The 27,952-nt window shown below is 48.1% G+C and overlaps 1 protein-coding gene across 1 annotated transcript in view; it reads left to right on the plus strand.

Annotated features, from left to right (window-relative positions):
• diaph2 (diaphanous-related formin 2) overlaps positions 1–27,952 on the plus strand; it is a 482,385-nt gene that overhangs the window by 313,587 nt on the left and 140,846 nt on the right. The window contains 1 exon segment of the mRNA XM_061234698.1: positions 8,900–9,029. Coding sequence (XP_061090682.1) covers positions 8,900–9,029 — 130 coding nt within the window.

The following is a 27,952-nucleotide window of genomic DNA, read 5'->3' on the forward strand; positions in this document are numbered from 1 at the left end:
ATGGTAGACCTACTGTGTAGCTACTCATTCTGTTATACCCATATAACCCTGATAAATGTCTTTGAAAGAAGTAATTTACTGTAGCTTGTTTACGACTGAGTTTGCGATCACATTTTATCATATTCATACTCTGTGGTAGCATGGCTAAGTTGCCATCTAATTTAAGGTTGTGCTCCCAGATGTGAATGTGAAAATGGATGACGTGGATCGTATCGGCTGCTGGACCGGAGCTTTCCGCCGGCGGGCTCTTAGAGACGGCGCTGGTCCTGGGCCGTTGGCTTTCTCTCGCGTCGATGATCTTCGCCTCACCGCGCTAATCAGCTTGCAGTCGTGTCAAATAAACTTAATGACGGCCTAATCACCTGAAACCGCAGGGTTTCCACACTTAAGCTCTGCAGCCCCACTGTACTCAATAACCGTCAGGAGCTCTCTCTCCCTCCGCCACCGCCAAGCCTCGTCAGGGCTAAAAGACCTTGGACGTTCGCTCAAACTGACAAGTGAAACAATGGAGACGCGACACTGGGAATAAAAACGCCTGCTGGAGCACTCTACTGTTCCCTGGCACCATTTTGTGTGATGGAGGGCTTAATTGAATTTTAAAATTTTATTTATTTATTAAATAAATGAATATGCAGGTGGGTGGAGAAAATGGCAAACGTGTCAATGGTACTGCTCATCCAAGCACTCGAAATGAACACACGATACTGACACTGTGTTCATTTCAAGTCATTGTACAGTAGTAAAATGGCCTAACTCCCCCTCCCCCCCTCCCCCCCCCCTCTCGGTTGGGTTTATGAAGCTGAGAAACCGATATCTAGTCTTAACACAAACTGGCAGATGAATACAGCGGAGCACTGGAGGCTCCTGGCACGCAGTAATGACAGTTTGGGGGTATAACAACAAATAAATTAAAAATTTGAAATGCATGAAATTAAATTGTGATTACCCTATGTGTGCAGATGATTGATCCCCGTCTAATGAAAGGTTTTTTTTTTTTTTTTTTTCGGTGGGTGGGGGGGGGGACACTGCGGGGCGCATGACGGGTAGGATTGGCGGATTGGGCACGCGGAGGTGCGTGGTGCTAATTAGCTCTCTCAGCGTGCGTTTCCAGCAGCACCGCGGTCGCAGTGGGGAATGAATATGGAACACGCTTCCCCTGGGCTGCGGAGCAGAGTTTGGCAGACGCTCGTGCGGCCCTTCCAGCCTACGCCGCCATCGGCTCGCCCGATTCGGGGGAGGGAGAAAAAAAAGAAAAACCAGAAACGGAAAAAAAGATGTGTGCGACCGCGACTCAGCATGGGTGTTGTAGCGGAGAGGGCGTGAGGTCACTACACCTTGGCGGCGTTTCATTAGCCGATCTGTTCCGAGTCAGGTGTACATATGTCGTAGCTGAGGCCGAGCCGGTGCCCAAACCGCCCCGTTTCACCGTGCCCCGCTCGTGTCCGCGCGCGCTCTGGGCCTAAACCACGGGACCGAACGTGGCCTGATTGAATTTGTCAGACTCGGTCGGCCGCTGTCAGCGGTGTGTGCCAGCCGTGGATCGTCTGCGAAGAGACGGTAAGCACGGTGAAGTGGGGTCAGGTTGCATGGGGAGTGCGCGCTGGTGTGCCAGGGAAAAGAAAAGGTGTTTAAGTAGCGTTACTGTCCTTGTCCACTTGTAATTCAGTGCCGTTGCTGTAATCATGCGACTGCGCTGAATCGGTGCCTCATTCAATGGCTCACCTTTTCTTTGTGTGTGTGTGTGTGTGTGCGCCCGTGTGTACATGCATACCTGCGTGCACGCATGCGGGCGCATGTGTGCATTATGTGTACCTACTCAACCCTGCAACCTTTACTTTATTTACCGATTCATAGTGTAGTCACTGATCACCATGGGGAAGGTTTTCAGCAGTATTCAGCGTCTATGAGAAGGTGAAAGGCTAATTATTTACTGCATTGGTTGCTATGACACATTTTATACACATTTCTTCATTTTATAATAAAAAATGAATGTTTCTGGAGCCATCCCAGCCTCGTTGCGCGTGCGATGCGGTAACATACAGTCTTGTCTGGCTGTTGATTATTTCGCTGATTGGGGCAGACAGGCCGCCGGTACGGAACGCTGCGTGGGCAATCACGGCCGGGCTCGTCCAATGAGAAGCGGGCGATCTGCGCGCGGCATGTTTAATGACCGCGGCTTGGCGCTGGCGGCGCGGTCGCCCCCCCGTGACCGCGCGAGCGGTCTTGATTAGCGCAGAGGAGCCGGCAACGCCCGGCGCGGCTTTAATATTTGAAGATCAGCCGAGCGGAGTCTGGAGTCCTCGCGGTTTCAAGGTGCGGAGCGCCTTTGAATCCGCACTTGAAGCGGCAGCGAGTCCGCGGTTATTAATACGCCGTAATGACCTGCGCTATAAATATCTAATAAGATTCCAGGTTTAATTTCTTCAGAGAGGCTGGTGATGAGCTGGAAAATGTCTTTTAATTATTCCTCTGATAAATATGCAACAGCAGCCTTGAATAAACAGCGATTGTTGATGTGATGAAGTGTTTCCAATAAAGGGCACCTGGGATTTTCACCAAACGCCGCCCGGCCCCAAACGCTGGCCCTCGGTTTTTACTCACCAGGCAGCGTCTCTCTTCATGAAGGGCCCCAGCACACCTGCACCTGCCTGGATACGAGCCCTGAGTACCCACACACACACACACACACACACACACACACACACACACACACACACACACACTCTCTCACACACACACACACACACACACACACACACTCTCTCTCACACACACACACACACACACACTCTCTCACTCACACACACACACACACACAAACACACACACACACACATGTCGTACCCACACACACACACACACACACACACACACACACACGAGTGTTGTACCCACACACACACACACACACGCACACACACACACAAGTGTCGTACCCACACACACACACACACGTCATACCCGCACACACAAACCGCATGCACGCTCACACACACACACACACACACACACACGTCATACCCGCACACACAAACCGCATGCACGCTCACACACACACACACACACACACACACACACACACATGCTCACACACACACACACCCACACACACACACACACGCTCTCACACACACACACACACCCACACACACACACACACACACCCACACACCCACACACACACACACAGACGGTAAATCTCGCTGACTGGCCGTGTTGGCGGTGCGTTTTTGGATGATGTTGATTGGCAGGCGAGCCCTCCGCCGGCCGGCGTTGAGTGATGTGGTGTGACGTTCTCTGTCACCGCCGCAGGCCTCCGGGGGCACTGTGACGGCGCCGTGTACGGCGGAATACGAGCATGTTTCAGCGTTCACCTGTACTTCTGTCAAAGTCACGGACTGACGCACATCATCAAAGATGGCCAGACTGGAGTGCCATAGCCTCCAGAGCCAATTATTTTGTGCTATTTTTAGCGTCGGTGTGAGTACGGCGTTATTAAACCTTAAAGAATACGCCCTAGACTGTTCCCTTATGTTTGACTTGGCATATAGGCTACTGCAAATTACTTTCTATTCTTAAGGTCTTGAGTGTCATGAACTGAGCATCTCTAACAGGGCACGTTGGGTAGCACAATTGCATTCGTTCTCTCGTGTCCGTTCTTGTTTTTTTATTTTTTTTAACAGGTTGAAGCAAGTGCGAGGACCTGTCGTTCCAGGTTGTGATTGTAGGGGAGATTTTCAGCTGAGCTTCGACCCAAAAAAAAAAAAAAAGATATCTTCATAAAAGTTTGGTTCATAAAAGAAACCGTGTTCAAAGCTGTTCCCTGCACAAAGGCGGTGTTCCCTGTGACGGGTGAGGAAATGGGAGAAGGCGGGCGTGTGGACCTGACTGCGTAATGGAAGTGGCCGGAGCCTTTAAAGAGCGTTATCGCCCCGCCCGTGCCCTGGCGGGGCCCTCCTCTCTGCTTAAATACGGAGAGCGGCTTTGCGATTCTGGAGGCGCGTCCGCTGGGAAAGCCGACCGGCCTTGTTTTGATATCTGCACCGGAGCGTTCATGATTACTTCCGTATTAACCGTTCTGCAGATTTTCCGCCGAGATAGGGGGAGAGGCGACGGTTGATATCAGCTGAAAGATAATTTGCCGAGGTGCTGAGTCGAAATTCCTCCACGCGTCGACTCCAGAAAGAAGGGGGGAATCAGCTAGTCAGCAAAGCAGAGATAATTTGTGAAGTCCCCCCCCCCCCACCCCCCCTTCCTCCCAAAGCAGGCTGGGAATGCGCTCTGTTATAAAGGGAGAATATGCTTTGGCTCGCGTCTGAAGGAGGGGAAAGCAAAACCTGCCTTTTGCGGGATTTTCTCAATTGTTTTACTTTATTATTTCATCTCTCAGACGCTTTGAACAACAACATTGATCCCAGACAAAACATCTGTTTAGATTAAAGGGTCATTCTGCGGGGAAACGGGGAGATATTTACAATGTTATTGTTTTTTTTTTGTTTTCTTTTCCTCCTGCGCCCCCAGCAGCAGTGTGTTCTCTGTCGTTTGTAAAGCTTTGTCATTTCAGAGATTGCGGCTGTGACACGACCCTCAGCCCGCTGTCCGTTATAGCCAATCTCTCGGGGAGAAATTGGAAGCGATTTATATAATGGATGCTCATACGCAGTGCCATTTAAAATGAAAATAAATAAATAAATAAATAAATAAAATCTCCGCAGGAAACAGTCCAATAATAATTCAGAGATTATTTGCGGGTCCATTTGTAAGAATAGCGCCGGCTAAGAGGAGCACGTCGAGGAGCGCGCTGGGCAATAAAGCTCTCTGATAAATTGACGAATGGCACGGCACCGGTGCTGAAGCAATTGCTGAATTATGCTTTCTTAATGGATTAATCAATTCCAGCTTTTCTGGTTGGCGTGTTTGCAGCAATTCATTCTACCTGCGAACAATCGCTGCTTAATCTGAGTAAGGCTTCCCCACTTTGAAAAGGAAACAAAGGCCTCTGCAGGCTAAAAGCTTTATTGATCACGGAGCCTGTTTTGAATAGGTAATTATATGCCAAGATGTGCTCAGATTAACATATCACTATGGTTCACTTAGCATGATGATGGATGATTCCCTCACTGTGCATATAATTTGAACTAATCCTGCCGGCATTAAGATCGCGTTGTCCTGGAGGAACCTCCGGCGTTTTCCCGTCGGATCGTCAGGAACGTGGCAGTGAGGCAGGTGTCTGACATCTCGAGTGCTACCTTATCCAATTACTGATGGAACATGCCGCTAATTAATAATGGAGTGAATAGGTTAGCGGACTTCGTAGCGATGTTAGTAATGGACTGACCATAATATCATACTCTGTCATGAGTGTGGTAACATTGCTGCAGTTATTTAAAGTGGAAGTGTAATTGTAGGTAGTGGAAGCCATCAGTGTGTTGGCTATGTGCTTGTGTAAAGAGGCAGATTGTGATTATGAGTGTAGTTTCTCTGTGATTGGCTCAGAGCGCAGTCAGTTGTAGTTGTAGTACGGGGCTTAATCTGTTCAGTGCGTTGGTTCTGCAATCATGTCCTGATTGTGGTAGCAGTCAGGAGAATGGTCTGTGATATCGGTTCGTTCTTGGGTTGTAAGGATACAATTTGATGATGATACAGTACGATAGAGGTATTCTGAACACCGATGCGATGGAATGCCATTGACTATAAGGGCAGACTATAGCCTGTGGCTAAGTTGCTTGAGTGGGAATCTGGGGCCCAGAATGCCCTAAGTAATGTCTAATGACCATCATCAGGCAGCTATGCAGAGAACTAACGGTGGGGTTACTCTTTTGTTTCCTCCTAAAAAATGTTGGCAAAATATTATTTTTTTCAGTAATAAAAGCATGTACTTGTATTTTACAAGTTTGTGACCTCAATTTAAGTTTTATGGCCAATGAGCATCAAAATACAGTCCTGTATGATGTTGTGAATTACCCTCAGTGCCAGTACCCTCAGTTAACAGGGCAAATGCACACTGCTCTGAGGGGCTGTAATTCTTCACCTCATGTCCTTCCCTTAATACTGGGGTGCACAACTCCGGTCCTGAAGGGCCGGTCTGCATGCTAGTTTTTGTTCCAAGCAATTAGCTCAGTTTGAGTTTTCTGGCAGCCCTATAAACTACGCTGGTTCAGTCCTGTACTTGAGCGCAGCTAAAGCTTTGGGATACACTTGCAGTTTCAGGCTGTGGCTGGTGCTTACATAAAATGTGCTCTCCAGACATGACTGAGCCAATGATTAAGAGCAGATATTGGCTCAAAACTCCCCCCCAAAATCCTGAAAGAGGCCGGCCCTTATTGTGCACTCATATCGCAATACGTTGCTGCCGTGCTTTAAAACACTCCATATCCCACAATGCAGTGCAAGGAAATAACCAATGGCATCGCAGTGGCTGGTGTGGAGCTGCTTGGGCCTGGTGTGCAGGAGAACGATAAGGCCTGCCCTGCTTCAGCCAGGGGTCTGCAGTGCCTGAAGGAGCATAAGCCAGGAGAACACAGGCGGCCGTTTCCCCTGGCACAGCCATCCCGGGGGCAGGATTTGACAGCAGCAGCAGCTCTGTCTGAGAAGGTGACCGCGAGGGGTGCCTAGCCCCCGGCCCAGCTAAACGCAGCCCTCCAGCGTCCCCTTGTCCTGCTACCGTGCTTCAGGAGACTGTGAGGAGAGCTAGAAACCAGAAACGGGAAGACCTCTTTTTCCCGTAGTGGGTCGAACTGATGCTGATTCACTGCAACCATTCAGATCCACTTCCCAAACTGCCCTGAGACCCAGTGTAATCGAAGCAGAAATGGCACCCTAGCCCCTAGTCCGGTGAAATTATGTTCAAGTTGGAAGCTTTGAGTCTGGGCAGGCTTCTGTGTTGGGGCTGCACGCACATCTATTGTGTGGAAGTCGAGAAAAGGCGCAGAGATAGCTTTGGGTATTGCTGTAAGTCTTTGAAGAGTAGGTATTTCTGGAATGTTGTTTTCACAATCGAATGCCATGGCTTTCATTCACCGGTGGTGATCGTTACATCAGCATTGGAATGTTCAGTTAAGAACGTCGTAATCACATGTGTTTGCGATCGTTCACATTACAGGAGATTATTTCACAATGCTCCGCATTCTGTTACCACGGCCACCACTGCGGTCCACTTTCTAATGTCGAAGTCCTTGTTTCCAGGCAATAAGAAACGGAATGAAGATGGCGTGGCACGTCTCATTTAGGCCCGAGAGACGGGGCAGGCATTGTGTATCCGTTCCCTCAGCCTGCACCTATGAACGTCCGCAATAACGGCCCAGTGTAATCACATTCAGAGTTACTTTTAAATCCAATATACGTCCCAGTTCACTGAAAGGGTAAATATATAACTCACTCAGTCTCCCCAGCCGAAGCAAATCACATTTTTATTGACATGCATATTTATCAGTTACTAGCAAGTGCTATGTTGACATGTTAATGTGAGATACGATGGCAACGTGGTGCGTCGAACAGATGTTGCACTTTTTTTTTTTCCCTCTCTCTTTTCTTCATAAAATATTTTTTCTCAATCCCATTGGCACCAGACAATACTGCGTTTTTTTTCCACAATGCCTTTTTAAAATATAGAGTGCTGTGACGCTCTCTTGTGTGTGGCGGTCAGTGGGCGCGCGGGACGGTCAGGGGAGCGGCGTCTGACCGCCGTCCCGGCTGGTACGCAGCCGGTGTGGGACTGCCGCCGAAATCATTTCCTTTATTTTAAATTGGAGGCCAAGGCTTCGTATAGCCCGAGATGTAAGCCGGTCTGATTGATTCGCAAGGCGAGGTGCTGAAGTGTTCACGCTTTCTGACAAAAAATATATATATTTCCCCAAACGCATTCGTTCCGAGCTGAGAGAAAGAGAGAAAGAAAGAAAAGGGGGGGAATACAGAGAAGATATACGTGGTGGGTGCGCCGAGCGAGGCGTGTACGCATGAATGGGTCGAGGAGCCGACCGCTCAGAAATCAGCGCTGGGTTTAAGAGGAGAACGGAGGGAGGATTTCTCCCTGCTAGTCCGTCGGACCTCCGTTCGAAAAGGTCAGGCTGAAATATCAGCCCTTCGACTCTTACAGAGCGCCGCGGAGATTACACTGCGCTGCCCACCACTCCAGGGACTTTGTGTCTGTAAGCACTTTTTTAATTTCTTCATTTATTTCACTTTTATTACTATTTAACCGTACTATTATTTCTAGCGGGTACATGTTCAGTTGAGCTTAATTCAATTGGCTTCAGGTGTTACCTTAATCTAATGTACTTTTCTCTACGGGAGGAGAAAGGAAGGAATCCGATGCTGCTCGATCTCCTCCGCCAATTTCTGCTCTCACAAACAGCGACAGGGTGTCGTTATTCCCCCATGTTTCGCGTTGGGTTCCACAGTCCCTGACGGATACTTGCTCACACCTTGACAAATGCAGATAAACGCCTCATCCGGGGCCTGTCATTTTTGCTTTTGAACTTCAGTCCAGTCTGTGTGGGGTTGGGGGGTGGGGGGGTGGGGGTGGGAGGGGTCCATAAATGAAACGGCTACTAACCCCCTGCCCTTGAATAATGCCGTAAATACATGAATGTAGTTCTATTCATGTTGCATATGACACATGCCGCAGTATAACCTTCAAATGGGCGAAATGAGTATCTTTTTTGATTTCGCTGCTGTACAGAGGCAGAATGAACGTGCGTAATGTTCAAATGAGCATTCAGCACAGTGCGAAGACAGAATCGCGCTTTTGCGACTCAAGTGGATACGTTCTGACTGGAGTCCTCAAACCCGCCGCTGAATGTCATGCGGCTATAGAAGAGTTCTGCATTGTCCGAGCTGAAGGTCGGATGTTCTCCGCTCCGACAGTTTGGACTAAATGTTCTCCGTTCCCCTCTTTCAGCTTCGAGACACTAAATCCGCCGACCAGAAGACCACGCTGCTCCACTTTCTGGCGGAGAAATGTGAGGATAAGTACCCAGAAATCCTCAAGTTCCCCGATGAACTGGAACACGTGGAGAACGCCAGCAAAGGTGAGTTGGGCGACTGCACCCGTGTTTGCTACTTTCGGTCATTTTACGAAGGCATCATCTTTCGCCCGTGCGTCGGTTAATGAAGGAGGCGAGGATGAACTTGAGTGTGCGACTCAGGCTGTTTTGTCGATGAAATAAGATGTGCCTCCTCCACATTGTTGCCTGGACAAGTGCCAGGTGAAAGTGACCTCAGAAGGCCCTGGTGGCCTGCTGCACTCCTGAACTGTAACTATCTGTTCCGAGCAATTAGAGTTCCTACAAATGTACTTTGGGGTGAGTCATATTATCAGAGAGGAGGTTTTGATGCATTGCAGAAATATGGTAGAGCTGCACTTACAAAGGACAGAAAAGCTTGTATTTTTGTCTTTCTTTCCCCCTCGCAGAGCAGTAGGTTCAACATGGGCAGTATTTCCATGCAGCAGTAAATACCTCTTGAAATTGTACACATCCGCGAGGCATTGCAGGAAGATTCCCATCAAACCCACAATTTTCTCTCTGGCTGTAATCTTCTGGCGATTAAGCCTCGTCTTTACCGCGGCCCTGCAGTTTGTCTTTGTTGTGGGACATGTTTGTAGGGGAAGCTCCCATTACGACAAGATCAAGTTGGTTTCTAATTCTACTAATTTAACGACCCCATTAACAGCGGTTTCGTTTGTTTTCTTTTGGAGACGGGAAGTTTTGTTGCCCCATATTTTAACAGCGTCCGATCTAAATAGGAGAATGTTTTTTTGGGGGTTTTTTTGTCGTTTTGTCATTATTGGGCTAGTCATTTCTTTCCACAGGCTCACAAATCTCAGCGGTCTGACCTTGGGGTACTTTCTTTCTGCTTCCCTTAATTTTACCAGCTTCGGTCCCTCACCAGTTTATGAGAGACATTTGACAAATCTTTTATAGGTTTTCTCTCATGGCCCACTCTTAAAACCCTGAACATTGAGAGGTTTTTTTTTTTTTTTGTTTTTTTTTTCAGTTTACAGCATTTTTTTTTTTTTTTTGACCATCCAATGTTTTATAGAGCAACCCAAGAGATTAGAACTAACAAGGTTGGGGAACTTTAATTAGTGCCATCGCATCAGGTGGAATGAAACTTCTTAATAGTCAAGGGGCCCTGAGTCGAGCACTGTTGCTTATAAATCTCCAGTCTTCTTGTTCTGGGCAAGAGGCCTGCTATTTAGGGCTGCTGGTGTCTCGCATAGTTTCAGGGGTCACTGGATGAATTTTAATGAAGCACAGGGGATGTATATATGCTCCGAGATGGGCACTGGCAAATGTTTATAGTGCCAGTGGGAGGGACCGCTTGCAGGGCAAGGCGAGCTCTTTTACGGTACGGCGGTGAGTTTCCTGACCTTAAGTTGTACGCAGTGGTGCGTTTTTTAGGGCTCTGCAGTATATCTCACTGCAGGTGACTTCAGTCAGGCCGCGAGAGAACCACCGTGTCCTCCAGTAGCATCAGCATCCGCTAGAAACTGTGTTTAATGCCGTTTATCCTTATAAACGACTCCGGCGCGTCGTTAAAATCATTGCGTTCAATTTTCCGTTCTAATCTAATCTATTTACTGCGAATAAACGTGTATGTGACCGAATCGACTGATGATATACGTAATATATGTAAATGATGTTATTTACATGTAAATGTATTCGTCAACATCAATGTAAAGTTCAAAATAGTAATTCTTTCCCGGGTTAAAATGTGCCTGGGGCTGGTGTTTGTGTTGTAGACACGCCGGTTGCTTGACCTGTCGATAGGCTCATTCCATTCAGGAAGTCTTTGGATCAGGCCCTCAGGGCTTCATTACTTGTTAGCTACATAATTGCTTACTTAATCTCCTTTAACTGATTATGTTCAGGTTGGAGGAACCACGCATTGTTCCCTCACATTCTGCTCCTTATGACTGAAGTGAAAGGGAAGGCCTGAATTCAAGTATTCCGGTGCCGTGAAGGAGGAACGCGGTATTTGTGTGTAAACCGCGAATTTAGCTAAGTGTTGCGAACGATGTCATTTCAGTTACAGTCGAATGGCCCTACGCGAGCGCTAATTAATTATGTCGGCTACACGGCTGGTTGAATCAGTACCCTGACGCAGATGAATATGCATAGCGCGGGCATTAAAAGGGCAGCGGCTGAGCTTCACGGGAACGAAGACGTACCGCTGCTAAACTGGGGAGTGCCTGAGTAAGCAGACTCCGGGTTGCTGATTCAGGTAGAACGGGCGGGGTGCGGAGGAGCCTCCGCCGGGGGTAATCCGCGAGCGAGCCGGGGTCTGCTCCAGACCCGCAGAGCCACAGGTGTGACCGCTGCGATCCTGAGCCTGACCCCCTCCACACACAGGGGCCTGAGCAGGGCTTTGTGTTGTATATATTTTTCATGTGCGCTCAGCTCCTGCCGGTCGCGTTGCCGCGGAGACGCTCCTCAGGTCGGCCGGGCCAGGGCTCATGTTTTATTTCCTCGTCCCGCGCTCCGGTTTAAAGGCGCGTTCCGGCCGGAGAGGGGAGCGCGTCTTGGATCCTCCGCCGTCACGCTCTGGAAAACCCGTCTAATCGACCCCCCCCCCCCCCCCCCGTCCGGCGGTTCCGGCTCCGAGCCGGTCCGGAAGAGCTCCGGCACTCGTGTAGAACAGCGGAGAGCGGATTAATAATTCAGCGCTTACCCGTGTTCGGTCTCCTGTTAGGTAAATTGGTAAAAAAGGGGGCACATTAATATTCTTGCTACCTTTACCTTGTACTCTGCTTATCCCGATCTTGAGCAGTATATCAATGTCATCCTCTTTCTGTTTTTATTCACCCCCCCGTCTCTGCATTGACCTCCGTACCTCTGCTTGGAGATTATTCCACTGCTCTTAACCTCACGCTGGTTGAATTGTAGACATGTTTCGGCTCTTTATAATGCCATTTAACTTCACATTACACAGCTTTGGCCTTGACTCACACATGAAATTACAGAAGAAATGACAGAGCATTACATTGTTTTTCCATACAGTCCATTTGTATGACAGCGTATGTGCTCCACCAGTGTAGGATGAGATTACTCAGGGGTACGACAGCAGTGCCTCAACTGGAAATCAAGCCCACAACCCTGGAAGCGCAGCTCCCTTAGCGCTAAGCTGCTAAGCTACCGCACTGCTGCTACACTGAGCCTCCTCTGTTGGAGCATCAGCCTTGGCTGGGAGCGGTGGTAAATTACAATGACAGGGGCAGTATAGCACTCTCCTCCAGGCCGGCCTGTATGAGGGAGCCCTCAGACTGGGTAGGTAGCGGGCTAGGTACCCCAGCGACGATACGCTCTCCTTATTTCACGACGGAACAGTGCGCCGGTTCTCCGCGTGTTGCGTCCGTACCCGCGGGCCTCGAGTGCGGTCGGTGCACGTTCGGACCGCCACGCGGTCGAGTGGAAATCGCAGAGCACGTGCGCTAACGTACCCGATTAAAATGTGTAATCAGGGTGCGTCCAGGTTGATTGGCTGGCGGAGGTACGGCGCTCTCCCGCCTGTGCTTTGATTGCCCGGCACCCGCTAGAGTGGACCACTGCAGCAGTTCTTAACCTCGAGACGTTCGCTGAGAGAGAGCGGCAGTTCTCTGAAGTCCCCGAAGTCCTTCATCAGCCTGCTTTACTGCGCACTGACCTGCCTTAATCACTTTATATTGCATTACGCCCACTGCTTTCCCCATGTTAATTGCCTCGTATCATTTCCATGTAATGTTATTGCCCCGCTATTATCATGACAAATCCAAATTGAAAAGAAAGTTAATTGCTAATCAATAACAACCGGATTATTTCACAGTCCACTCCCAAGTCCAGGTCTTTTTGCGTACATTCGAAATCTTTCATGCTAGCGTGCGAGCAGCCCCCTTTAACCCCTTTTTGGTAAGTAATTAGATTTCCTTGTTTAATGTGCGCATGGCGGTATTCAGCTGCGCTCGCCCCGGTTCCCGCCCTGATGTGAAGAGCCCGAATGTCTGCCAGCGCTGACACGTTAACGCACGACCCCCACTGCAGATTAAGGAGAGTGTAGGCGACCGCTCCTCTCCTCCGAAACACGCGGTGTCGCCAGCTTCTTCTGGTCGCGCCGCGGACGACGGCTAAGCTTGCGCATGCGGGCTCGTGTGTGGCTTCAACACGCGGTCTACGACTGACCAGCGTGGGTCACTAGTGATAGATTAGATGGAGGCCCCCAAACTGACTGAACGCCCCCATACCCTGGGTGATGCAACTGCCGAATTAGCATCGCCCTGGAGCTACCGGCAGCGGTCCGCACGGGCAGTCCGGATTCGCTCCCGGACCGCGGGACTTGTCCCGACACTACAGCGCGGAGAAGAATTTCCATTCCCGTTTGATTTATTTTTGAGCCCATCCTTGATATGTTTTTGTGTAAAACAATAACCCACCACACTGCAATACAGTGATAAAAGAAGTATGAGATGGGGTTTTGACTAGATATGTGAGAGCCGTTGGAATTTGATATGTTTCTTGGTCAAACGAGAGCGTGTTGTGAATACGTGTCTCGCAGCTTCCCCGAGCTAGCCGGCCGCTTGGGGCTCTGAGTAGGAGAGAGTTAAGATTCCTCCTGCAGGCCCTGGGCCTGGGACCAGGGAGCCCCCCCCCCCTCCCCCCCCCCACCACCACCACCACCACCTCCACCCAGCCCCAAACCCCAGCCCAAAGCCCCAAGCCCCAGATATATGTGCGGTCTGTGGTTTCTCATATCCCAGTCATTAAAACCCGCTGTGTCAAGGCCTCTCCTAATGAGACCCAGCAGGGACCGTGAGGGCCGGGGTAGAGTCTCAAGGAGGGCCGGGCGCGGGGAGAGTAGCCATGAAATCCGTGAGACATCACTCACGCCTCCGCACTTTATTTATTTATCCTTTTTTTTTTTTTGATTTCCTGTCACTTTCTCACCTCTCGGCCCTTCCCTCCCTGCTCGCCCGAAACGGACTCGACAGGAAGTGGCATTCCCTGCCGCGCCATTTTGTCACAGTTGTCACCCCCCCCCCCCCCCCCCCCCTCACCTGCGCAATGGGAAGCCATGGAGGGTGTAGGTGGCAGGCAGGGGGATGGGGGGCGGGTTGGTGTTGGAGAGAGAGAGAGAGAGAGAGAGACGCGCCATAAAGTGGGATGGCTCAGTTCGATTTCATGGGTACCCAGCGAAATCTGGTGTCGTTTGCTCCCGGGGAGGTGGTTGAAAACTGCTCATAATCTCCAATTTGAATGCTGGTGGCCTGCCTGGCACGCTAACTGAAATTGCATCAGACATAAAATCCATACATTAGCGGTATATGATGTATTACAGGATAGTTCGGACCCTGTGGGATGTGGTGCAGGCCAAGTGAATAGCTAATACTGCTTATAATGAACAACTTGGACATTTATTCTACCGAATTTCCATCTTTTCTCGCCACATGAATAAAACAGAGGTGCTCAGTGCGTGCGCTCACACAAACATATGCAATAGTCCAGTTCTTGAGTTGTATAATTAAAAATGTGTATCAGTGCTAATCTGTGAACTTTCAGGCTCATACACATGTACACACGCACGCACGCCTGCACGCATGCACACACACACGTACGTAAACACACACACACATGCACCTACGCACATGCTCATACACACTCACGCACACACACACACATATACATGCACACACAAATAGTTCACACAACAAAATACTTCAATAATGGTCAGTAATTGTACTTGGTGGTGGTGTACAGATAAGGAGAGGGAAAGGCTATTTTTGGCAGCAGAATGAATCAGGTGTTGATTATCTGCTGTTGAGGGGCAGGTAGCAGTTTTGAGGTCTTTATGGACTCCACACCACCCCACCTCATGGCTAACTGCTTAGCAGAAAACCTCAATATAATTATAACTCAGGGGTGACTTTTTCAACCATTTCCATGGCGACTCAGTCTGAATTTCCTATGCCTTTCCCACGTCTGCTCCTGAGGGGGAATCTTTTGCTGGAATTGATTGCTTGTTTGAAATTGGTTGTTTGTATTCATTAATACTCCAAAAAAAATGTGTGTTATGACATTGTGAAATTATGAAAGATGTCATTTGGAGTGTTTATATTGTTATTTTGCTTTGTCTCTCTGACCACCGTAGAATAAAAGATTGCTTGGCTAATTGTGCTGTTGCGATATTACTAAATTATAGTGTAAATATTGTTTCGTGGCGCATCGCGGGTGAAGCCGAGGTGGTGTTTAGCAGGGATTGAGCAGCGGACCTGCGATTCGGTTTGAAACATTAGCAGTTTTAAAGTAAGCCTCATCTGTAGGCATGAACCGCAAATCGATGAGGCTCTTTTCAGCTCGTTTATTTTTCGGCCCGATCTGCCAGCTTTGCCTGAGAGTACTTGCTGACACATAGCTTCAGGAACCGGTGCTGAACTTATGCAGGGCAGAGCCAGTCCTCAGCGGCCATGTTTAATTTAAAGCGCTCCTACTTCCCCCTGCAGACTCCGCTTTCCCCCCCCTTTTTTATGTTATTCGCCATAAAAACGCCCAGCGAGGGGTTGTGAACTACATCCAAAAATGTATTTACTGTGCTAAAACAGTACACCCTCAGTGGCGCGGGCTTTCAGGCTCCAGCGGTGGGTTTGCACATAAACTCATCTCAGGAGTGCAGAATTATGAGCTCACTCCTGCAGTACTTCTGCCGTTCTCAGATATTAAGCTTTGTAATTCTGCCACACCAGGGTATTGTTTTCTATCGCGTCTTTGTTAGCTCTCGCATGCTTGCTAAATTAATTTCAGGTGTTCGATTTGTTGGTTTGCAAAAAGACAAAATGGATAACACTCATATTCATATTCATTATTAACACATTTTGGAAAACAGAAGTCAGATAGTACTCTATTATTAGGATAAACTGGACCCAGGGTTTGGGGCATCTTTGTCATGTCAAAGCGTGTGCACGAGACAGGTCTCCTCTGAGGTCCCCACGGGGTGTGTGTGTGAGACAGGTCTCCTTTGAGGCCCCCACGAGGTGTGTGTGTGAGACAGGACTCCTCTGAGGCCCCCACGAGGTGTGTGTGAGACAGGACTCCTCTGAGGCCCCCACGAGGTGTGTGTGAGACAGGACTCCTCTGAGGTCCCCACGAGTCGTGTGTGAGACAGGACTCCTCTGAGGTCCCCACGAGGTGTGTGTGAGACAGGTCTCCTCTGAGGTCCCCATGAGGCGTGTGTGAGACTGGACTCCTCTGAGGTCCCCACGAGTCGTGTGTGAGACAGGACTCCTCTGAGGTCCCCACAAGGTGTGTGCATGAGATGGGACTCCTTTGTGGTTCCCACGAGATGTGTGCAGGAGACGGCGCGCTCTACCCGGACCGTTTGGGGGACTCCGGTCCCCGCAGTGCTGCCTCCTGTCGCGGTTCGGATGCTCGGCGCTCTGAAACGATAATTAAAGATTGGTGATTTCCCTCAGGTGCACAGGGAGCGCGGAGAGATCAGGAGATCGCCATCGTTTTTATCGGGGAGCAGAAACACACCGGAAATATATACGTTGTTAGTTAAGCTTTAAATGGGGTCAGGTTGAGAATCGCTCTCGGCACTCTGTTCCCTGTCTGATGTGGGGGCGTCGGAATCACAACCCCAGGGATATTAGCCAATCAAATTTCAGCAGTGTTCCTTCCCGTTGCTGCAGGGACAGTCATGGCATTCCTATTTTCATGAAGATGATTAAATCGGGATATATATATATATATATATATATATATATATATATAAATATATGCCATCTGAGCACCTCCCTTGAGCGGATTTCTTCTTTTGTGAAACATCACATACCGGCGTGTAATACACGTGTTATAACCAGAGTGCCGCTACGTTAGCCGTTCTTACGATCTCACATTTAACATCACATTCATGCGTTTGCCCGCCGCGTTCCCTTTGACGTGTTTATGTTTGTGCGCGCGCTCGTGTTTTCATAACCCTGCACCGGAGAACGGGGGGTTGTCGGAGCCCTTGGTGCGCTGTCATTGGCTAATTCCCCCCCCCCCTTGTAAAATCTCCATAAATGATGAAGGTGAGGCTTGTTGACGGTGTGAGCCGGGCCCTGCGTTCTGATTCCCACTCAATCACGGCCTGCCGCGACGGTCCGTCTCCAGAAAAGGAGGAAAGAGGAAATATGGCACAAATGTTCTCATAAATCTATTTCATGTAAGGCATCGCCAAGGGCAAAGTAGTTTGGAGTCTGGGCGAAAGGAAAAAGGGAGAGGGAGAAGAAAGTTGAGCTCAAAGGATATTAACGCCGTCGTGAGTATATCTATTATCCGCTCTCCTTCAAGGCCGCTACATCATAATGATATGCTGCGGCCCGACGCCGGCTTCTCGTCGTGGCACCGGCCGCCCCGGGGCCTCGCTCTGCGTTCACAGCCCAGAGGTACGGAGTGGGAGCAGCCGCCCGGCAGGCCGACGGCGCGTCTTTTAATTGATTCATTCATCTGTTTACTTGCCTGTCGGTTTTGTTCGCTAAAAGAGACCGAGACGTGTTCATAAATCACGTGGCCAAGTTGTCTTTGGCAGGTCTTTTTAAGTTTTTCAGAGGAAAAATGTGAGCGTGCCTCTTTGTTAAGTCTTTTTTCGCCATGCTGGGCGGAAGGAAAGCTTGGTGCGATTAATTAATTTGCTTGTAATTTTGGTTAAAGTTGCACTGCGGTTCTCAGCAAACCGCAGTGTAACTGCCACAAGAATTAGCGGGTAGAATACGCATCTCAGACCTCCGTTGACTCAAGAGGTACAGACATTCCAAATTGTGGTCTTAGTTCCTCCTGTGCTGTTATGTTGAATCGGGACGGCCTGTAGCGTAGTGCTTAAGGTAAATGACTGGGAAACGCAAGGTCAGTGGTTCTAATCCCGGTGTCGCCGCAATAAGATCCGCACAGCCGTTAGGCCCTTGGGCAAGGCCCTTAACCCTGCATTGCTCCAGGGGAGGATTGTCTCCTGCTTAGTCTCATCAACTGTACGTCGCTCTGGATATTGTAGTCTCACTCTGCGTTTGTAGTCACCTGTGTCGTGAAGAGTTCCTGAGGCAGGTGCACAGCCAGGGACCAGTACCATTTCAAGAATTTCTGTTAACCAATCATATCTTGGTGTGATATTTGTATAAGCACCACATACAGTCAAAGCATGCACGTGTATTCCAAAAAGAGTTACTCTGTTCAAGTACAGGAGTGAACCAGTCTTAATTTATTGAGCTGTCAAAAAACCTAAAACCAAGGTAATTGGCTGGCAGAAGAAGCAGCAGACAAACCCAGCACAGACCGGCCCTCCAGGACTGCAGTTGTGCACTCTTGCCTTAAGGCGCTCCGAACGATAACAGCACAGATCTCCATGCGCTTACATTGCCAAATTGGATTAGCATTTGCTAGTCTTGGCGTATGCTTCATGTTAATAGCGTGTTATCGTATCCAGACATTGTTTTATGAATTCCGTGTGTTGGATGGAGGATTTTCAGGCATGGATTTGAAAGGTGGCTTCAGCCTCCATCTCTGTCAGCCCCCCCCCCCCCTTTTTTTTTTTTGGCATGCTCTACTTCTGCCCTGAGATTTTCCAGCTGTCACACCTGAAGAATATATTCTCCTCTCAGATCAATCCACGGAGATGTGCCCCACATTCCTTTAAATCTGTTTTTTTTTGTTGAGAAAATGTCCCCTTATCTCTGCCTCACATACATGCATGCAGAATACGCCTGGATTAAGAACCTGTGGGCTCACGTTATTGAGGTCTTTGCACCAAAGGGGAATTTCTCTGGCTTAAATTAAAGGCAAATAAAATGTAATAAATTGGCAAAGTGTCTCTCTTCCGGCACACCGCGCTGCAATAAAAGTTGATCTTGACGAAATGAAAAAAAAAAAAAAAAGTCTGAATGTCAATCAAATTCTGTAGCTCGAGAGTTGCAAATGCTGGAGAGATTTTTGTATGTTTCAGAAAAAGGGGAAAGTTTTTGGTGGTGAGTGGAGTGGGGGGGGTGGTGGCTGAGGGAACTTGACATCTTCCCGATCTTGGCTACTGTGGTTTGGAAAGATCTGAAAAAATAGACATATTTAGGACACACCATGAGGAATTATTTATTTCTCCCAGAGTCCTCTGAGATGGTGCACTCTCCAGTTCTGTTGCTTCCTTTCTTTTTTCTGAAAGTAAAGAAATCCAAGCCTATTGACCCTGGTCGACAGCTCCTATAATGCAAAATCTACTCAACTCTGCAGTCACAGAAAAGGATATACAAAAATTGGCCACACGTTCCAATAAAAAAGACTGTATTGGACTGTAAGAGAGGAAAAGACTATAAGGGAAATGTTGCACAGAGCTAGATAAATCCATGCATAGAGCCTTAGCATTTATTTATTAGCATGGAGTGTAATATTATGAGATGCTATTCGTTAGCGGTTGTATTTAATGAATTTTGAATTCTTCTGTTCTGCAGCTCTGCTAGCGGGTTAAATATTGCACATATTGATGTCTTTTCCCACGCTTTGCTTTCCAATGTTTTCATTTAACCTCTTGAGCATACCTGTCAGAACCTCCTCCCGACTCCAGGCAGATGGGATGGAGAGTACCTTATAGGAAGGGCCAGATTGTATTTCTTGAGGGCTGGGGTTCAGCATAATTGCCTTGTAAATTCCCAGAGCAAAGTGCTTTGAATGCAGCTTCCAGTGACTTTATAAGTCCTTTTCTGAACTCCATTAGAATTGATTGTGGGCTGTGTGTGCGTGCGTGCATGTGTGGTGTGTGTATGTGTGAATTTTTTGACCAAGCAAGGTCCGGTGTGTTTTTGTGTGAACTTTTGGGCCAAGCAATGTATGGTGTGTTTTGGTGTGAACTTTTTCTCAAATTAGAAATGGCCATCTTTTGCATTTTTATGCTCATTTTAATGTTTTCTTTGTGTGCAACCTTCAAATTACAGGGGATGAAAAAAAAACAGAAAAACTAAATAGCAAAACAGACTCCTGACGTACATGCAGTAATTAGCATTTTGTGTCTGTTGCTTCTTCAGGCAACACCATCTAAACATAGCCTTTCTGATGCACACAGCCATGAAATATTTCCACGAGCATTTATTGTTATTCTAAGTTAGTGTACTGAATACAAAATGGTATGCATGTATAGCTTTTTTAGGTCAGATGGGCAAAGAACTACATTGCTCCTTCTTGGATTTATTCATCATCTGTCATGGATTCTGTCATTGCCGGAGAGTTTATTTCAAGTGTCTCTTTTGCACTTCAGTCCCAAGGTTTTGGACAACACTTTTTAAAGAAAGGTTTCCATGGAAGCGTCAAACACAAATTTAAGATGAATTCTTCCTGGAAAAACAAACACGGGTGTCATCTTCGGTCTGTGCGCGGTGGGTAACAGACACGGTAACTACGGCAATAAGCCTGGTGAAGCCTGCTCCATCAACCCACCGCGGATTGGTAATAAAGGGCGTAACGGCACAAAAAGGAAATTATCACATAATGAGCTTGAAAACATAAAATGATAGATGGAATGCTCATAATTGCATAAATGAGATGAGGCACCTGCCCTGCTTTCTCACGTCGGGATTATTAAAGGATTTGATGGATGGGCGACTCTGCACGCCTTTTTATTACTGCTCGTCCAGTCGCCCTGAGAGGAGGGCTTCCCAGTTAAAATGGCTCCTGGGAATGGGTGTGCAAAGAGCACCGCAGGCCTCCGTCGGAAGGGACGGTGTGAATGGCTCTTCTGCAGGCTGCCGGGGACCGGCTCCATAGGCCTTGGCAGGTGTCGTGTGTCTCCGTGGCTCCAATGCAGACTGATCTGGATACCTGTGATCACCCCGACATGGAGGAGCATCCATCCATCCATTATCTTTACCCGCCTATCCTGAACGGGGTCGCAGGGGGGCTGGAGCCTATCCTATCCTAGCATACATTGGGCGAAAGGCAGGAATACACCCTGGACAGGTCGCCAGTCCATCGCAGGGCACACACACCATTCACTCACACACTCATACCTACGGGCAATTTAGACTCTCCAATCAGCCTATCCTGCAAGTCTTTGGACTGTGGGAGGAATCCAGAGTATCCGGAGGAAACCCACGCAAACACGGGGAGAACATGCAAACTCCTCACAGAGAGGCCCCGGCCGACGGGGATTCGAACCCAGGACCTCCTTGCTGTGAGGCGGCAGTGCTACCCACTGCACCATCCGTGCCGCCAGAGGAGCCTTTATGAAATGATGAAGAGTGGTTAAGCTACATGACTGGGACATGGACGGTTAGTGGTTCGACCCCCGGTGTAGCCACAATAAGATCCGCACAGCCGTTGGGCCCTTGAGCAAGGCCCTTAACCTGCTTTGCTCCAGGGGAGGATTGTCTCCTGCTTAGTCTAATCAACTGTACGTCGCTCTGGATAAGAGCGTCTGCCATAATGCCATTAATGTAACGTAATGTAAATGATGAACAGTGGTTACACGCTGTATTAGTAAGTGCTTAGAAATATTGTGCAACCACTGTCTATATGTTTTGAAGTATATCCAATGATTATTTTTTAATTGGTGCGGCCAGCATCGTCGCCATGCCTCAGTTTATTAATGTTGTGAAATATGTATCAACCTTTTTTCCGCCTGCTCATTTGGCCCTCCCCATTATGTGTACTCCGCAGTGGAAATCATTGCAAAAGTCATTGATGTTATATTTATTTATGTAATGTTGAGACACCTGCTCTACAACTGAATAAAAAAAATACAAGGTCGGGTCTCAGTCCACTTTAAGGCTGAGGCTCGCTATTAAAAATGTTAACTCGAAATGTTACTAGCTGTGATTTCACTGGGCACAAGCCTGCTTCTAGTCAGCAGAAAGAGGAACAGCTCAAACGATTTTATATTGGCAGTACCGTCTCCTTCCCTCTTGTGTGTCTGTACGGTGGGTTTTTATTTTGGGCTGTGGTTGGAGAAACAATATGTGTCCCAAAATATTGTTTTATAAATATTTTTCATGACAAAGTATTTACTACTCTCTAAATATAGCATACAATACAGTAGACGTCACATTTTCATAACCCTGATCCTCATTGTTATCCATCTTTCTACAGTATAGACTGGCACTAAGCAGGACGCCTTTTAAGACTTACTGCCTCTGGAAAAATGATAATAGAGTGAACTATGCACTGTGTGTACAAACCCACGGAGTAGTGAATAATAGTCGTGGACATGTAGCGTGATGTATTGTAATTCTCTGCAAATTCTCTTTCTAAGAAAGCTGTACTGTAATTGAAAAGAACATGTGCCTGTTGTTTTTGTAAACGGGCCCATGCAAAGACCATGCGCACCAATTTATGAAATGAGGTTGCCACAAGAGCAATTTTTCACTGGCTTTTCTGCCACATATTATTCCATGAATTATTACAGAAACACTTTTCTGCAAGAAATTGCACGCGGAATACTTACTCCGTGACCTCGATTTGACGTTTACTGTACGCCGTGCGCACTTCTCCAAACCGTCTACTGTATATCTCAACATTTTGTTATGTCTGTAAGCTACGTGTGATTTATTCACTCTCACAACAGAAGTGTTAGCAAACGCAATGTTTCATTTTCATTGCACCTCCATTAGTTAAGAACCTCACATTCCCTGTTCCTTTCAACACGGTCTGTATGAGAATATCTCCCTTTGTAACTCATGAGTTGTATATCTGTACTGCATCTTAGATACAAATTGTGTTGAAAGTAACATAAAAGTGTTTTGCAGAGTGTAGATAGTGCAGATGTATTCGGAACGGGAGCGTTTCAGCAAGTCCGTTTGATTCTTTACTTTCTGCTTTTATTCGGGAGAGCTTGCTGGCATGCCATGGATGCCTGGCCAGGCCGGCGATAATCACGTCCGTTAAACCCAATGGGCCATCGGCCCATGTCGCGTCTTAGATGTCACGAGTAAGGAAGCGATTGATTAATGCTGTCTTCACATTTCTCCAGCAGGATCAATAGTGCATTAGACAGCAACTGTGCCCCGAAATCCGTTAAATCTAAGGATCAACATTTTCCTTGTAATCTAAACAGACATTGTTACAGCATAACGATTCTGTTTACCAAATTTCAAGTGGATTGGCGAAAATGAATAGTCCTTGTGTTAGGGGTTTGATAGCTTATTGATGCTAAAGCATGTGACTTATGCCGTTTATTATTATTGGAAGGTTGTCAAGGAGGGCCCCGCTCTTGTGGCTTTTGCCTTTAAAATTGTTTCCCCTGCCCTTTCCCCCCTCCCTCAGAGCCTGGGAAATTGGACAGTGGAAAAGTACATGACTTTTACATGAATCATTTATCTTTTTTGCCCTCTCCGTTTGCCAGTTTGAGCATTGTTTTATTTAACTTTTTAAAAGGACCGGTGCGGATGTGAAACTTTGATGGGAAGCTTACCCAAAGTGAGGAATATGATTCTATTGTGATAGAAAGGTATTAATATTGGAGGATCAAGGTGTGGCCAGGCTATAGTATTTGTTCAGCTAGAATGGCAGATCAGACCTAAAGTATTATTTAATTCAGTTATTTAATTAATCTCCCAATGTCATGTGAATGTCAGGAATGGAGGAAACACTATTATTGTTTTATTTTTGGAGCAGAAGGCAATATATCTGCACTACTATATCTGCAGTAGATGAACAGAGAGCTAAAATAAATGAGTGAAGTATGGGAGCATGGTGAAGTGTGTTGGGGAAATGGCGATGTTGCTGTGGGGGTGGTTGGTGGTGGGGGGGGAGTCTGTCTGGAGCAGAAAGACAAAGGCCTCTGTTGCGTCCTGCGGAAGTAACCGCGACAGACCCAGAATTAAGCTTTCAAATGTCAGAACTTTCTAGTCCTGATGAAATACAAATGAAAAAAAGAAAAGCTAAATGCATTGAACATCCAGCTTATCTGCGTCAATCAGAGCGCAGCATTTTGGCTGTGATTAATACATCATGTGTGCATTAATCATCAAACGGCTGTGGATCCCAGCAGTCTGCTAAAGCCACTGCTTCAGAACGCATGCACTGCTTCAGAACGCAGGCTTCCAGTCTGCTAAAGCCACTGCTTCAGAACGCATGCTTCCAGTCTGCTAAAGCCACTGCTTCAGAACGCATGCACTGCTTCAGAACGCAGGCTTCCAGTCTGCTAAAGCCACTGCTTCAGAACGCATGCACTGCTTCAGAACGCAGGCTTCCAGTCTGCTAAAGCCACTGCTTCAGAACGCATGCACTGCTTCAGAACGCAGGCTTCCAGTCTGCTAAAGCCACTGCTTCAGAAAACAGGCTTCCAGTCTGCTAAAGCCACTGCTTCAGAACGCATGCACTGCTTCAGAACGCAGGCTTCCAGTCTGCTAAAGCCACTGCTTCAGAACGCATGCTCTGCTTCAGAACGCAGGCTTCCAGTCTGCTAAAGCCACTGCTTCAGAAAACAGGCTTCCAGTCTGCTAAAGCCACTGCTTCAGAACGCATGCTTCCAGTCTGCTAAAGCCACTGCTTCAGAACGCAGGCTTCCTTCGTCTTTATGTGGGGGGTAATTCCTGTGGCTGGGAGTGAGATTGACGGAGCATACCTGTGTCTCTCCGGGCTCTGTGTGTAGGTTGTGGAGGAGGCCTGACAGGGACTGCTGTATCTTTAGGCCTGGGCTCTTATTTGATACCTTTGGACATTCTGCACAGAATTGTGTAGGCAAAATTAATCACCGTGGTTAACAGGCTGCCTAGCTGATTTAAAGACATGACTATCGTAAGGTTCGGTGGAGTAGGTTAACTCACCTCTGGCATAAACAAGCAAGCCTTTAAAAAAGAAAGAATTACTTTGAGTTGGCATTTTAAGACTATAAAAAGCCTGGGATAATCTGGAAGTTCCATCCAAGCTGTTACACATGAATACACAGACACTGTGTGTGTTGCGTGTGTGTGCGTATGTGTTTGTGTGTGTGCGTATCTGCATGTGTGTGTGCATGTGTGCTTGTGTGACTGTGTGTGTGCTTGCGTGCATACGTGTGTCCGTCTGCACTTTTGTGCAATGAGTGTATGCACGTTGTGTGTGTGTACAAGCTCTTGCATAAATGTGTGTGTGTGTGTGTGTGTGCATCCGTGTGCGTGTGTGCATGTGTGTGTGCGCGCTCGTGCATGTGCGTATGTGTGCGTGTGTGATTGTGCTTGTACATGTGCGTGTGCATGTGTGCGTGTGTATGTGCTTGTGCATGTGCTTGCATGTGTGTGTACATGTGTGTGTGTGTGTGTGTGTGTGTGTGTGTGCATGTGTGTGTACATGTGTGTGTGTGTGTGTGTGTGTGTGTGTGTGTGTGTGTGTGTGTGTGTGCATGTACTTGTGTGTGTACATGTGAGTGTGTGTGCGTGTGTGCGTGTGTGCTTGTGCATGCACTTGTGTGTGTGTGTGTCCTCCAGCATTCAAACGGACGCAGGGAGAGAGGACAGCGAGGCCGTCAGATCTGAGTGAAGGTGAATGAAGGGCTTTACCCCTCTTCAGTCAGGCAACCTTGTTCTGTCACTAAGCACAAATCATCCGTCATTACCTCTAATCAAACATTAGTCATGCCAGCAGATGCACCTCTCTCCCCGCGGAGGCTGGCGACAGGCTGATGGTGGCGTCGCAGGTCGACTCAGCCTCAAGTTCAAACCCGTTCCTCCGAGCCGCGCGCCCTGCCGGGTAATCAGGGTCTGGGGCTGGAGAGCGGGCGCTGTCAGGGGAGATGAGACCGCGAACGAAGCCTGTCTGTCCGCCTTTCATGCCCCCAGAAGAGTGATGTCTCCCCCCCCCCCCTCTCTCCTGCTGGACATGCACACTGGGAGACAGGCAGGCCTCCCATTCCCCTCCTCTGAACTCTTAGCTCTTGTTCTGTGGTTTCTGTGAGCTGGAGCCAGTGTGGGTGGAGAGAGAGAAAATGAGAGAGAGAGAGAGAGGGAGAGAGAGAGAGAGGCATGCCCTGGTTAGCACCACACTCCCCTCTGACAGCGGATATCTGTGAAAGCTGATAATTCCAGTGGAAATGAGAATAATGCTGTGTGCCAGGTGAAGAACACGTCCTGTCTCAGCTGACCACGTCTGCCGGCTGCGGTTTGACAGACTGGGCTGGACAAGTAGCAAAGTAGCATTTTCAGTTTTGAAATGAATTTGCCACCAACCAGTATTTCAAACTCTATGTTTCAGACGGCCGGGGACGCTATAAAACCATTTTATAGGGAATGAAAGCCTTATTATGGTACGTTTTCTCACCGTGTGCCTACTGTACTACAGTGGGTCCCCTCCCATAACACCTCCCTTTGTGACTAACTTTCTCACTTAATTTTCTTCCTTTAGACGGGAAAAAGGAACAGCAAAATGCGGCTTTGTTTAAAATAGAGGTGGATCTAAACATGCTAAAGCTGTCAGAAAAAGCTGCTGGTTTTCAAAGCGAGTCTGTATGCATCTGCGCCCCGTGCACTGTCTCACTGAGGCGTTTGAATGTCTGCAGCCGGCAAACAACCAGTATTTGAATCAGATTCTTCACTTGATGTGACAAATCTCAGAGAAGTGTTGTCTGGGGGCCAACTAGAGACTCAACAATAAAAGCGAAACAAAATAAACAGATAAACAAGGATGATATATCTTTGAATGGCTTGCTTGACTGAATCATTTCCCCGTTGAACTTTTGCCGGGTTTATTTATAAACCGAACCCTGGGCCTTGGGGGTGGGGGGGGGGGTGTAGAAAATGAGATCAGGAGTTTTGACGGCGTGCGCGCTGCGGGGCCAGCCTCCCCGCGTTCGGCGGGGCCTTGATCGCCCCCCTGTCGGGGAACGAGGCCGGTAAACAGGAAGCGGGCCCCGGCTGTGGAGACGGAGCGGGGAGCGGAGCGACGCCTTCAGACGCGCGCCAGCCTCGCCTCGGCGAACGATTAACAGAGCGAGCGCGTCGCGCCCGTCTGTCTCCGTCACGCGTCGGGCGTGGAGGCGCCTGGCGCTACGAGGGCAGAGACGCGCCCCCCCCCCCCGTCTGACCCCCTTCAGCCCAAAGCGGCGGGGTCACAGCGATCAGGGCCGGCTGGGCTCGCAGGGCTGACTTCACCTCCCCGGCCCCGCTGCAGTGGAGCGGAGACCGAGCGGCTGCAATGCGCAATCCTAACAGCTGGGGGAGCTCTTCCCGGGAGAGCTGAGCACGCTCCAGCACTTCCTCCCCAACAGAAGAAGTCAGTTTCAGGGTGTTTGTCATTCCTGAAAGCAGAGAAATGGAAATGCATTCGTCTGCGTACATACAAATGTGCATCGTGTTTGTCGTTCCCGTTGCCATCGAATCCTTTTTTTTCTTTTTCTTGTAGTATATATAATTTTAAAGATTGTGAGATTGTGACAGAGCACTTCATGAATGATTATACTTCTGTGGCCTGCAGCTGTAGAGGGTTTTAAGAACATTTGTTCCAGTATTGCCTCTTTGTTAATCAATTATCTTAAAGGTACAATAGGTAAGATTTTTGTCTTAACACATTGTTACAAGACCATTGTAAATCCTTTCCTATCATCGAAAAAGGCTCACTGACATGTTGACTCACCCTCTGCCTGTGTTTATTGTCCTTAAATTCGGGTTATGCAGTTGACGGGTCGGCACTCTGTACCAAAACGTCGTATAGCTGCACAATAATTCAAGCTCAATGGTTGAAAATTGGTTCTAATTGCCACAGCCAATGGCGTTTTCAACACGTTCACAGAGAAGGGGGAGGGATAAACAGTGTTGTTGTTGACCGTTAGAAGTCCGAAACGACCTATTGTACCTTTAATTTGGGGTCCATTAGTTAAAGAGAATACATGGTTTTGGTGATGTTTGTTTGTGACTGCGGTAGACTCCGTCTGCCTCGTCCCGGAGATGCTGCTCAGAGACAGGGTTTGTGTTTTTTGCCCTGATTGAAAAGGTACGGTTTTAACTGCCGAATTAAAAAAGAGAAAGGTTGAATTTAATATTCCGGATTTCCCTCTCAGGATCATT

Source organism: Conger conger, chromosome 3 (genome assembly GCF_963514075.1).
Source record: "Conger conger chromosome 3, fConCon1.1, whole genome shotgun sequence".
NCBI lineage: Eukaryota > Metazoa > Chordata > Actinopteri > Anguilliformes > Congridae > Conger > Conger conger.